We start from the raw sequence: 14,363 nt of genomic DNA, 5'->3' as shown, positions 1-14,363 counted from the left end.
TGTGAGCTGCTCCAGCTGCTGTTCAGACCTAACATTTTGGGAAGCCTCAAGTTCACCCAGAGTCTCCCTCAGGAAATGGAGTTCTAACCTCAGGGCTTCCCTGTGGCCCTGGGACTCTACAGATATGGCTTTGCGCAGAGTCTCAAGTGCCGCCCGTCGGTCCCTGTTGGATGCCAACATGTCCTCCCTGTGTGATTGGCAAATGGAGTCTGTTGCCTGCTGTTGGAGCTCCATCTGCCTTTCACGGGGGGGAATGGAAGTGGCCACCCTCTCCATTGACTGAGCCATCATTTCAACCGATGCTCCCTGTTGTGCTGCTATACCGTACATGAAGTTTTCCCATACAGTATTGCCTGGTGGCGTACGGCCACCGCGTCGGCGGGCACCACACCTGTTTGGGGCAAGGCGATCTGCACCTTGCTGTGCTGGGACTGCCTGAGGCTGCAGGAATGCATTCCCCCTCTGATCTGCTGGCCCAGGAACAGGATCAGATGTTGCGGAGTGTGACCCTGCATCTGTAACCACCAAAGGTGGAGTTACCAACACTGACATCCCCATAGAGGGGTCTAACCCCCATGCAGGTGGGTTGGACAGAACAGCATCACTGCCAGAAACACTCACCTGTGACGGCACATAAGTCTCACTGGTTGATTCAGCACCTGAATCATAGAGGTCTGGGGAGGTGCACCCAGAGACACCCGTGGACAGTATAGTCTGCAGGAGGATTTGGTTTTCACCCACTATCACCCCACAACCTCCACTGGTGCCCGGTCGTGGCTGAGATTCCTCCTGGGTCTGCACCATCTCCTCCACCTCAACAGCATCAAGTGCGTCATCACCTGGAAAAACACGAAAGACAACAAATGGAAACAGACATGAGCACCATAGCACACACACAGGCCTGACAAGCCAGAGATCCAGTACATGAATTACACATGTCCCACATGACTATAACCCTGGCATGCATGCACTGTCAATGAGTTGGAAGGGGAAGCAAAACGCAGACACTGAGGACTCCAAGATGGAAAAGCAACACATGTGCTGCATGCTGGATAGCACTGGCATCACACATTAGCCTGTGAGTGGCATGGGCAATCCAGATACATGACACATGCCAGCACACAGATGGCACGTAGCATAGCCATGGTACATTTGACAAGTACAGCCATATGTTAGTGAATGAGTACTGTCATCCATCCATGTGAGATGGACATGATGAGATGAACATTTCCAAACAGTGTGACAAAATATGCATGTGCCACACACTGCAACACATCCAGTGTACAATTACACAGTGATGGCAGGCAGATGGATACATCAATGGTTGGTCACTTCAACATGACAGGAAATGACAATCATGTTCCACATTCAAACAGGGCCCAAAAGTTAATGTGAATCAGCCTGAATGGTCAAATCATTCCCATAACAAGGTAATAAATGTCGGCCATTGTGGGGTGTAATATATGACAGAAGCATGTCACATATGTGGCATTAGGGCTGAAAAATGTGTTGCAAAAATGGGAGGATTGAAACAATCAGGCTGAATGAACACTGATAATTCTGAACAATGTTGTTGCAAGATGACAGTTCAAGGGCAACTGCAGTAATGTGGTTCTAATTGGCTACTGTGGTCAGAAGCAATACTGTCATACCCAAATCCAAGGGCGGCGAATGGTTTGGAGGAAACACATGGGTGACCCATACAACTCAGGACTACACACCCTCACCTGGCACTCAATCAGAACACGTCACCCAAGCAACATACACATGGATTACACACACATGCATGAGCACTCACCGGACAATGCTTCGTAATCTGGTAGGTCTCCCATGCCTTGGATCTGTTCCTCTATGACGAAGGTTCCAGCAACAGACTCATGTTCAGTGAGTTGGTCGTCCTCTGGTGGAGACCCACCGCCAGTCACCAGAGTAGAGGCATGATTTAAAGCCAGCTTGTTCTTTGCTCTGCGTTTCAGGTCATTGCACCGCTTGTAGCAATCATCAGCTGTGCGCCTCACAAATCCAAGGGCACTAATGTGGTCTGCGATGGTCTGCCAGTGGGCCCTACGTTGACCAGGCGTAGTCTTGCACCCTGCAGTCACCACCATTTCGTGGCTATGTGCCAACACCTAGGCCACAAGTTCATCAAGTTTGGCGTTATTAAAGCTAGGCTTCCTTGACGTGCCGGAGTGTGTAGCCGTGTCTGGGGTCTCCGCCTGTAGTGCTAGAGCACCCTTCTTCTTCCTCTTGTAAGGTGGTGCGGATCCTGAGTGGCTTACGCCGCTCTGGGCAGTAGGGGCAGAAGCAGAGGTGTACTGGGTACTTGAAGCCTGTAAAGGCACAATGACCAAAGGTCTTGGTGCAGGCAGTAGCTGCAGGGTGATGTTGGCAGGGCCAACGTCGGTGTGATGGACCTGGACTGACACTGTCCCGGCTGGGAGACTCGGAGCTGGGGTGGATTGAGCTGCAGCTGCCCCTGCAGCCTCCCCACCTTGGCTACTTGGGGCAGCAGATGACATTGCTGCCCCAGATCCATGTGGCCCGGTGATAGAAACTTTCACCGCCACACATGGCTTAGACTTGGTGACCTGGAAGTCAGCCTGGGAGTCATCCTGTGCCGGTTCAGTTGACAAAATGGGCCGGTCCAACAAGGGCTGAGCAGGGATGGTGTCAGCTACGTTTCCCACAACCATTGGGGGGCATAGGTGGCCCCGATTGGTCCACCACACAAGGGGCTCTAGGGGCACCCTGCAAATCCTGGCCACATCCCCTACCGCGCCCACCACCCCACCTCTTTGAGATTGGCCACCTTTGCCTCCCTTACTGCTTGGTCACCTCCAAACCATGGCACTGATGTTGTTGTGCGTATGGGAGTTGCAGTAAACCATTGTCCTGGGCAATTGGGGTGAAAGGGGTAGGGTACTAGATGGAATTCTTACCCTAGTGCATAGCAAGGCTGTCTGTGACCCCTGGGGGAAGATGATGGGTCACGCAACGCACAGCACCCCAAAAACAGAAGTACACGTGCATGCAACCCCTGGTAGACCACATGCGTGGAAAAATTAACCCGCACTACGCTGTGGCACCCAGAAACACAAAAATAAGCTACGCGTGTTACACGGAGCCTACAATGACCTCTGAAGGGGTACACGACACACGGGGGCAACCACTGTTGGAAAATACATGCGCGACGCACCGTCTGCCTTGAAAAAGAACGTGAAAAAGAGTTGCGCATGTGCGCATTGGCAACACCCCCGCCAAAGAAGAAAAGAACGCAGTCTGAGGAAACAGGGAGTACGAACTGGAAACATTGTGAAATAATAGCGTGTGAACTGACAAGAAGTACAAGAATCACCCGCTCGCTCTCGACAAAAAGCACATACAAGAAAATAGCGTGATACTCGTACCTTTTAAGCCAGCCCACACACTTACGCGCTTACGCGCTAAGGCCCTTTCCTCCAATAGCACAGTGACGTGCAGTTTTCTCACGTGCTGATTCACTATGCACCCGTGTTGTGGGGTAACGCCCACTCACGTAACGTCACTTACGCACTTACGTGCTAAGGGCCTTTCCTCGGATTTCACGCTGACGTGCAATTTTTTCACGTGCCAAATCACTCCGTATCAAGCTGGCCACGCGAAAACACACGGAAGACCACGCTCCTGCCCAAAAAGCCATTTTCCTGCCCCCAAGAGCCCCGAGCATGCTCCCACCAGCCATCTGCTGCTGCCTGCCTGCTGCCCACGTGCCTTGCTATTTCGTGCCTGCACGTCAGCCATCTGCAGGGGTCCAGTTGCTGTGTCCACCCCTGCTGGAACAGAAAACTCCCGACTGGGATACCATCGCTCCACAGCCCAGCCCCAGGACCAAGTTGCCCACCCACGCCTGCCTCGGGGGTCGCCATGTCGGGGCAAACACCATCTGAGACCACTGGCGACCTCCAGCCAGAGAAGCAGAGGGCCACCAGCTTCAGTGAGAAGGAAGTTGGTGTCCTGGTGGAGCATGTCCTGGGGCATTATGATGCCCTCTTCGGAACATCACGCGTCAACAAGGAAGGATGGGAGAGGATCTGGGAGGACGTAGTGGTTGCCATCAACGTGGAGGGGGTGGCAACCTGTGACATCAAGCACGCCCAGAAGCGCTGGGAGGACTTCAGTTCCAGGACCCTCTAAAAGGCCCGGCGCCTCGTGAAGGCAGAGGATGCAGAGGGGTGCCGGGTCAGCATGAGCATCATCCAGATGAGGGTCCTGGAACGCATAGGCCCAGCACTCCATGCCCAGATCCTTCGAAGGCAGACCCGTCTGGAGTTGAGCGGTAAGTGGCCAAGCATTGCTGTGTGAGACAGGGCATGTTGCAGTGTGCTGGTAGTCTGATACTTGCCTGTATGTGTAACATAGGCCATATATGGATGTGTGTGTGCAGGGACATCATGGTCATGCATGTGAGACCAGTAATGTGTGAACCACATGGATGGTGCATGTGTTCCAATGCAACATGGGGAGCTGTATGCGGAATGCACACATGAATGCATGCCAGTCTCTGTTCTTGGACATGGAGGGGGGGTGAGGGATGGGTGCTGCTCTCATGTACATGTATGATGCACATGTGTATGTGTCTGAGAAGTGTGTGTGTGACTTTGAAACGCCATGGATGCATGACACATGTCCGTGATGATGTGTAGATTCACTCATGCAGTGCGGTCACCGTTGTATCCACTGTGTCTGTGGTGTACAAGCCATGATGCATGACCCTCTGGTGATGTGTGTGCATGGGATCAGTATGAGCGATGATGCATGTGAGTTTTAAGGCAACATTTTGGTTAAAAGAGGCCCTTGTACATGGATGCTGATGTTGATTGCAGGCGCTGTGCCTTTTTCTGCATGTGTGTTGCGTGCATTCACCCATGTGTTGTGGAGGGACAGGATGGAAGTGACATTTGACAGTGCCACTCATGTGTTATTGCTTCCTGTCTAGGGGAATATTGTACTGTACCCTGATGCTTGTGTTCTATGTCTCCCTCTACGCAGCGCCAAGTGAAGAAGAGGGCGGAGACGGCGCTGTGGAGCCAAGCGGCAGGGATGCCTCCACCGGGCGGTGACGCAAGGCCCAGCCACCCTCCCAGGAATTGCCATCATCCGGGAGCGAGGGGACTGGTGCCGCGTCTGCCACTACGACTGTAGCGGAAGGGCCGGGTGAGCCCCCACAGGGGCTTGCAGTGGCGGAAGACGGTACAGAGACATCCAGGTTGGTGGTCTCCACAGAGGAGGAGGAGCCCGCTACTGAGCCTTACATGGGGCCTGGTGGGGGTAGTACCACTGGTGCAAGTGGTGCAGTCCAGGGCCAGGGTCAGGAGGCAGCACAGGTCACCGCGGAGGGGCCTGTGCATGTCGCTGTCCTTGACCCTGTGACTGCACCACCATGCACCAGCAGGGATGCCCCATCCCAGGCCCATCCGCAGGTAGGGGGGAGGCCCATGTCATCTGCCTCTCCACTACCTGCGGACGAGGGGTCCCATGACCGTATGGGCTCCGTCCTGATTGGTGTCGCTTTGCGCACGTGTGACATTCGTGATGACGTGCGTGCTTACTGGGGGGCAGCACGCACGCCATCACGAAGAGCAGCGTTGCAATGTGGCACTGTTGGGAGGGGCCCTGGTCGGTGGGTTCCTACATGTGTCGCGCACTCTGGCGGACCTCTCCTCCTCTGTGGAGAGTATGCGCCAGTCGTTCTCCCTGCCGTCTTCCAGCCCAGATTCCACCAGGGCCCCCTGTGGACCTGACCTGACCAACACAGCCAGCTTGGTGGAGATCCCATCCCTGCCACAGTCGGCAGTCAGCAGTCCAGCAGGGGTGGACACCACAACAACTGGAGACCAACAGATGGAGGATGAGCAGGCATCATCGGACAGGGCACATGGACAGCAGCAGCAGGCTCTAGGTGGGAGCAATGATGGCTAGGGGCCATCGACATCAGAGGGGCAGGCATCGGCCAGAGGGCAGGAGGACCCTGGAATGGGTGTGTCTTCTGTGTGGCTGCGGTTGGGCCGGCGTATAGATGCGGAGCGGCAGCGGGCAGAAGAGGCACGGTCACAATGGTCAGGGCGGAGAACTCCATGCAGAGGGCACTGAGGCGGGCCGAGTGCCTCGAGGCTATTCGCAGGGAGTTGGAGTCCGATATGGCATCGTCCCTGCGAACCCTCGGGGCCATGGAAGAGGACAGCCTCCAGGACATTGACCAGGAGTTCGATGATGCCCTGGCCCGGGACATCGGAAAGTGAGCCGTCGGACTAGCCTGCCGCCATTGTAAATAGTTTTTAGTGTTAGCTTTCCTTTTCGTTTTCATTTCTTTTGGGGTGATTGGACTATGCCCCATACTTTTGTATATAGTTCTTTTCTTAGGTCGTTTTTTAGATAGGTTTCATTTCTTTCGTTGGGCTCATGGACCCTTTCAAAATTGATTGTACATAGTTGGACTTTGGATATATGTGTGCATTTTCTTAGAATTTCACCACGGGGCAATGGATTTTCATTTTTATGTTTCCTTTGGATTTGTTTTGGCGAAACAAAGATTTTGGACCATTTTTCTTCTGGATTTATTTGGATTGCATCTACATTTCATTTTTTATATTTTTGGACATGCATTTCATTTCCTTTTTCTTTTTTCTTTTACTTTCATTTCATTACATTGATTTTGTTAATAATACATTTTGATATTTTAATTCCATGTGTGGGATTCGCTCATTGGGTTCATGCATGTCAAATTGTGATTTTGCACAATCTCTGCCAAACAGTGTGTATGTGTGACCGACATGTGTTGATGTACATGGTTGACTTTTGATTTGTGTCGTGACATAGGCATGTCGGTGTGTGGTGGATTGGTGAAATCATTGCATGTCAAGACTGGGGTGGCGTGCTGTGGAATTGTGGTGCACATGAGGGCCATGATAGTGCAGCTTCCTTTCGTGTTGCAGGGGGACAGTGCCCCTCAATGCTGGGTGGATGCGGTTGCTGGGGGACATGTGTCGGGGCCTGCTGGCAGGTGCCCCTCAATGCTGGGTGGATGGGGTGCTGGGGGACATGAGTCGGGGCCTGCTGGCAGGTGCCCCTCAATGCTGGGTGGATGGGGTGCTGGGGGACATGTGTCGGGGCCTGCTGGCAGGTGCCCCTCAATGCTGGGTGGATGGGGGCGCTGGGGGACATGAGTCGGGGCCTGCTGGCAGGTGCCCCTCAATGCTGGGTGGATGGGGTGCTGGGGGACATGAGTCGGGGCCTGCTGGCAGGTTCCCATCAATGCTAGGTGGATGGGGGTGCTGGGGGACATGAGTCGGGCCTGCTGGCAGGTGCCCCTCAATGCTGGGTAGATGGGGTGCTGGGGGACATGAGTCGGGGCCTGCTGGCAGGTGCCCCTCAATGCTGGGTGGATGGGGGTGCTGGGGGAAATGAGTTGGGGCCTGCTGGCAGGTGCCCCTCAATGCTGGGTGGATGGAGGTGCTGGGGGACATAAGTCAGTGCTCACTTGTGCATGGTGACATGTGGGCTGGCTGGGGGGCTTCAGCAGGGTGGATGGGCTGCCTGTGGGGCATGGCCAGGGGTGCAGTGTGTACCCCTGTGTTGTGGTCTGACTGCAGGCCCTCGGGAGGAGGGAGAGGGCACACCTGGGAGGACACACACTGCCAATTTGTTGGGGCACCCCCGAAATACACGTACCGCGCTTGCACACGGCCAATTGTGTGTGAAACTTCCCGCGTACCCCCGAAATACATGTACCCCACTCGCACAGGGCCAATCGCGTGTGAAACTTCCCGCGCACCCCAGAAATACATGTACACCGCTTGCACAGGGCCAATGGCGGGTGAAACTTCCCTAGCACCCCCAAAATACACATACCCCGCTCGCACAGGGCCAATCGCGTGTGAAACTTCCCGCGCACCCCCGAAATACACATACCCCGCTCGCACAGGGCCAATCGCGTGTAATACTTCCCATGCAGCGCGGTACATGTATTCGAAGGGGTGCGCAGGGATTTTTACAGACTTTTTCGTGGTTGGGGGGTGTATGCTGGTCCACTGCCTGTGCGCCATGTACGGATTTGTGCGCTGTTCCTGGCGCACAGGGAGGGGTTGGGGGCGTAACTGGCGCTGCTGCAGGGTCGCTGCGCCACTCTGTGCCACGGCTGGTTTTGGATTTTAAAATCCATGAATACGCTGTGCGCCGAAATGGATTTTGACGCATGCGGCTCGCGCTGACTGCCGCGCCAGTACACTGTGCGCCAGCCGCGTGCGCCACTTGTGCGCTGAATTCTATGAATTACCCTGTTTATTTGAGGTGTTTATATAATCCGATTTTATGATTAGCAGACCATTGTCGTTGTCACTCATGATGCATTTCCTATTTAAAGTACAGATTTTCCATTTATATACTGCATGAAGAGAGATCAGACCAAGTTCATGACAAATTATTGGGAGAGGTTCTGACATTGGTAAACACAACATATTCCTCCAATAAAGTCCCTCTATCTTTGCCCAATATTGATAAGATTTCCAGCTTTTAGTTTCAGTGCCATATAGCACCACAGGGATCATTTTTTGCTTTTAGCACAAGATTAGAGGGGCAATGGAAAATGTGCAATACTTTGCTCTGATCACTTTCATTTGGGATAGTGCTGTAGATACTTTATTCTTTAAGCTAAGTTCATATGGCAGATCGTGAGGATGATTATTGATAGAGACTCCCAAATATTTGTAACTCGATACCCTCTGTAAATTGGTGTTCTGTAACATCCATGTATGACACATTGATCTTTGCTTCTTATTCCCAAATTCCACAATTTCAGTTTTTGTTGTATTTATAGTAATGTAATTTTTTTTAGCATAGCTCTCCAAGGCATTTAACATTATTCTTAGACCTTGCAGTGTTTTGGATATCAAGACCATGTCATCCGCATATAGGAATATATGAATGGGTTTACCCTTGAGTCTCGGGGCATCAACCTCCAAACCTTCGAAACAATCGATTACATCCGCAATGTAGAAATTGAATAGGGCGGAGGCTAGCAAGCAGCCCTGTTTCAGCCCACGATCGGTCGATATTGCATCAGATAGTAGGCCCTCCCGACTTAAATGTATCTGGATTGAAGTACCTGAATGGAATTCGTACAACCATTTCAATATAAACCATGGACATTAATGTTGCATTAGTTTTTTAAATAACAACTCACGTGGAACCGAATCAAATGCTTTTCGAAAATCTATGAAGGCTGCATATAATGGTTGCTTACGTTGATCTGCCTCATGGACAATAGCGGACAGTGTGAGTAGGTTAATGGCAGTCCCCAGACCAGGAATAAATCCTGTCTGGAACGGATGTCTCAGGTTTGCAACAGATAGCCAATTATTAAACTCTCATAGCACTAACCGAGCAAAGATCTTGCCTGGACAAACCAGCAAAGCTATGGGCTGATATGATTTGGGATCGGCTCTATTCCCCTTCTTAAAAATCGGTAGAATGTAAGAGGATTTTCAAGAAAGGGGGATAGCTCCAGTACTCATAGTGTGTCTAAATATATGGTACAAAATAGAGGACCAATGTTCAGGTTTTTATTTCATTGTACAATTATGAAGGCCGTCAGGCCCCACCGCTCTTGATCTGCTCAGCTTGGATATGCAATGATTTATATCATCCCTATGAAAAAAAAGTATGATCAAGTTGCAAATTCAATATCACATCCAGGCAGAGGAGTTCTATACATGGAGCCAAACTATTCACTTCAGGTCTGCTCCGATATAGAATTTGTCTGAGCAGAAACTTGTGTATTACCAACCGCTTCATTCAAAAATGCTCAGATTCCCTGGGTTGACTTCAATTTGATCTGGGCCATCATCAATTCCCCATATTTTTGGTATCGAATATTTTTACAACCCCTTAGCCATTTTTTATAACCGGTTTTTAGGGCTTTCGTCTGGGTACTTCTAACGGAGATAGGGAGATGTTTCAGATTCTTCAGATTTTTTTTAAAATCAGCTTTCCTATGTTTCAGCTCAACATCAAACGCATGTAAGTGCTTAGGGTTACGTTGACCGTTACATGACTTTTTCTGAGCAAATCGTTGCATTGTGGCGATATAACATCCGCCTTCTAAAGGGTTTCTCCACTTAGTATTATCAATGAGTAACTGTTCGAATTCAAGTAACTTAAACTCTGTCCAAACAGAGACCTTGAGATGTTAGATGTAATATGTGCAAGGTTAGTGTTCTTCGAATTCATAAGATGACTTGTGGGCCATATCCACGATAAGCACAGTTGTTTATGATCACTATAATCAGAGGCTTTGATAACTAATGATGATGCTATGTCAAAGAATTTGGTGTCACTATAAATGTAATCCAGATTTGCTTCTAGCAAGCCTCTGTGCCAAGTTGTTGCCGGGGGAGTATCTCCCTTTAATGCACCATTTAGCATCACATAGTTTCTACTTGCCATTAGCTGCTCCCATTGTAATTCATCTGTTGTAGTCTGAGTTTTCTGCATTGCCATTAAATGAAGATTTAAATCTCCCATAATTAGAGTATGATTTCATGAGAACTCTTGCCTCCGTAAGTTTTCGATCATCAATGAATTCCACTAATTCGATATCTGTTGAAGGTAAACCCACCAGGCTTGGTACATCTCTGCAGATGTTCAATATACTTGTTCGATTGACAGCGTACTGACCATAAGGATGGTCTCTACATCTAATTAGAAATCGATGACAATTTTTAAATTGCACAGATTTGTTCCGCAACGGCCCACTCCCCACAATTCTAGACATGTTGCTAAAGGTTTTCGTGGAATTATTTATACTCAAAGAATTACTAAATTGGGTGTTTCCTGATTGTACATGACGTGGGCCATTAAGTAAGGGAGTCAAAAGTGAACTGGGCATCCTCTGGGCTGATTTTTCAGGATTTGGCAATGGTGAAGATTGGGAGGCATCCATATATGGCGTAATTGAGTTTTTTATTTCTTCTCTCAATTGCTGCAGATTTGGAGTTGGTATAACCTCTGTTGGAATAATTTTTAACATATTACTTGAATTCGCAATGCTGTTTGTAAGAGTCTTCTCTGTTTGTGAATGTACCAACCCTTCCTGACAAGTAATGTAAGCGGGAGAAGTTACCTTCTGAGTTTGCTTTTCACTGTTTGGAGGGGATAGAATTTGACTGTCACCCATATATTGAGAAATTGAATTTTGTATCTCTTCTCTCAACAGCTGGATGTTTGAAATGGTCATGATATCTGTTGGATTAGGTTCTATATAAGTCGGTTGACCTTCAAACACCTGTGACACTGGTTGACAAGGCACCTTCTTATTATTCACCATGTCCACCAAATCATCCAGCGGTTGATAATCCGTAACTGCACTACCAACAATCGTGGTATGGCAACCATCGCGGACCGGCTTACTCACAGAAGTCTGAGGCACCGTTATTTTTGGTCTGGTTGGATTTGTCAATAGTTTAATAAATCTCTGTGTCTTAGATTTTTGAGCGCCTAGTTGGGATGCCTTGGCGGCACAGATTTTTCTTTTCCCTTCTTTGGGTGGCTTATTCGCTAAAATGGGCGAAGGAAATTTTGTAAACAGAGTAAATGGGTTATGAGTCAGATTGGAATCGGCATCACTAGATGCCGATGACACTTGAACCGGGTGACCCACATTTGGAGCCGTTACTGACTCCATGGCTGCGGTCTTCATGGGCTCAACCATGAGCAATGGATCCGCGATGGTTGCATTAGCCAGTTGCTGGTCATAAAGGACCTTGTCCTTCTGGAGTATTTTATCATTTTCCAGATTAATATTGGATATTACCGGTGGGAGCTTTTGTGTTATTAATGTTACTAGGGACATCATTGACTGATTGTGTGCTTCACACAAGCACTTCGTTGTCATACAATCCTTCAGCACTTGAGACAATGTGTCGGATTGATTAGTTATTTTTTGGTCTAGAACTTCATATAAACGGGACATCGCAAGAAGGGCGGTATTCATTGCACTAAGAGTATTGTTAAGGGCCGGACCCTCTGGAAAGGCGAATCGCTGAGAGTTTGTATCTTGAATGAAAAATTGGCAATCTCTTGCCAGCTCGGTAAATTTCGAGCGGCGGGGCATAGGTGCAATAAAGGAAAGTGATGTATTCAAAGAATGCACGTCAGACTTGTCAAACAAAATTGGTGATTTAGAAAGATCAAGTGGGGCTTCAGAAATTTCAATATACTGATTTAACGGCTTGGTAGCCTCAGGGGGTAACGGATAATAAGCACCTAACTCTTCTTGTAGTTGAATCAAATTGTCTGTGTTTGAGCATATGTACAAAATATTGTCTGAGTCATGACATGTGTTATTAGATGTGTTCATGAAATCAATGGCATCATCATCAACGACACCAGCAACTGTAAGTAAGTCATATGCTTTACGCAATTCATATTGGGCTTGAACAGAACACACAGGGGGAATTTTTAACAGCGGTTCGCTTACACAATTGAATTCAGCCTGAGTGATTCCATTGACCTGGGAATCCTGTGTGAATATAACTTCTCCGGTAAACACCGCTGATTCCAACACTGAATCAGATATTTAATTAGTTCCAGGTAAGATGGCAACCTCTTGCATTTCACAATTCAACACTGGGACTGTCAAGGTGTTATCTGAAATAATGATTACAGGGAAAACTTTCGCAGCTGGGATGAGGGCCTTTTCAGTTGACGTAATACCAACCTCTTGCATTTCGCAAATCACCACTAGGGCTGATAAAGTGTTATCTGAAATAGTGTTCAAAGAGGAGGTTTTCAGAAAAGCACCTGTATCTCCTCTAAAGTACAGATTTGCTCCCGCAGATGAGCACTTTTATCTCTAAAATACACAGAATGTCTGACTTAAAAGCTTCATCACTTCGTTCAAATTATCTGTTGTGGTCTAAGTGGTCTGTCTTGCAGCACTGGCCGTCAGGTGAGCTGGGATGTAGCAGTACCTACTTGTGGTCCAATCTTTGTTTCAAATGTAACAGGACCCCTAAGCTGATGCTGTTAATCCTTTTAATCCTTCCTCTATAAAATACCCTTCCAGGGCTACTCTCTTTCAAGGCTCCTAGGACATGGGAAGAAGGTAGGGACTGGGATATGACCTCAACATGACCCTCAGTTCCACAGGGTGCAGGAAGCTTCCCCAGGCTCCCATGCAATTTCCCAGTGGCCCCAGTAAAATATCAACGAGTGTGGGAGGAGGCAGGGATAGGAAGACCTCTCTCTGCCCCTCCTCTCTGGTTCTTCTCTTCCAAAGCTTCCCCCCACTGCTACTGCCTCAACAGAACACTCTTTCCATAGGATGTACGCCTGCTCTCCCCTCTAACTCCCACCACATCACTGCAGCCAAGGACCCAACTTACACCGTACCAGGCTCTGAGAACAAATCTTGACTCTCCACGATCCCAGTCCGGGGCACAGGAAGGCTGTTTTAAACCATCTTCCTATCCGGTCAAAAACTGCAAGCTCCTGGTATGTTGCCAAGATCCGGGACTGAAGGCAGCTCTTCCCCAGGCTCTCTCGCAGGCTTCCTTGCTCCCACTCTGTTAACTCACCTTCGGGCGTCTCAGTGTTGCAATTTCCTTGGACTTCACAGTGCTTCCTTAGTCAAATCCGACACCCACGAGTAGTCTAGATGTGTGACGGCATCTGCCCCAAACGTTGATTTCTTTGAGGGCTTTCAGAGCCTGACACGTAGGTGACCTATGTTGCCGATGCCCCCTCTTCTGCTCAGCCAACCACAGGCTGTAAGATACCCAAATTAGAGTGAGTGGCTTTTAAAAAATAGACACAAAAACAATTGTTTTAGCATGAAAAAGTCACAAACATGATTTTCATGTTTAATTACGTGTGGGAAAGTGGAGGGCAAACAACATTAGAACTGCTAAGCAATGAAAAAGCAAATGAGAACGAGACAGATAATGGGCTATAATACACTTGCTAAAGAGAGATGAGAAAGTAGTGACAGGGATCAGTATGAGAGGTAACACAGTAGGGGAAAGACAACCTTGTTTAGCAAAACACAAGAATGACCCTCACACCACACACACAAAAGCATATTTGAAATTCAGTATAGCAACATTAATATTGACTACAATAGTTCTTCATTAAAGCAATGACTTATATTTACATAAATCATCTGCATAATTTAAACATAATGAATTGTGAGACAAGCTTCATTTTTATTTCTGTTTTCCTTTTAGAAATTGTGGTAGCCCCGAGTCAAGGTACTAATACAGGAGTGGGTAAGTAAGGATGTATTGAGCATGTTGAGCATCATGTGTTTAAATAGAACAACTGAGAATGAT

General features: G+C 48.8%; 1 protein-coding gene across 1 annotated transcript in view; it reads left to right on the top strand.

Moving 5' to 3' along the window:
• LOC138514504 (uncharacterized) overlaps nucleotides 1–14,363 on the top strand; it is a 222,183-nt gene that overhangs the window by 65,069 nt on the left and 142,751 nt on the right. The window contains exon 2 of the mRNA XM_069629978.1: nucleotides 14,259–14,300. Coding sequence (XP_069486079.1) covers nucleotides 14,259–14,300 — 42 coding nt within the window. The remainder of the gene's footprint in view (nucleotides 1–14,258; nucleotides 14,301–14,363) is intronic.

The sequence above is a fragment of the Ambystoma mexicanum genome, chromosome 12 (genome assembly GCF_040938575.1).
Source record: "Ambystoma mexicanum isolate Mex_15411 chromosome 12, UKY_AmexF1_1, whole genome shotgun sequence".
Classification (NCBI taxonomy): Eukaryota; Metazoa; Chordata; class Amphibia; order Caudata; family Ambystomatidae; genus Ambystoma; species Ambystoma mexicanum.
The sequence above is the reverse complement of the archived record's forward strand: the minus strand, read 5'-3'. Positions and strand labels throughout refer to the sequence as shown.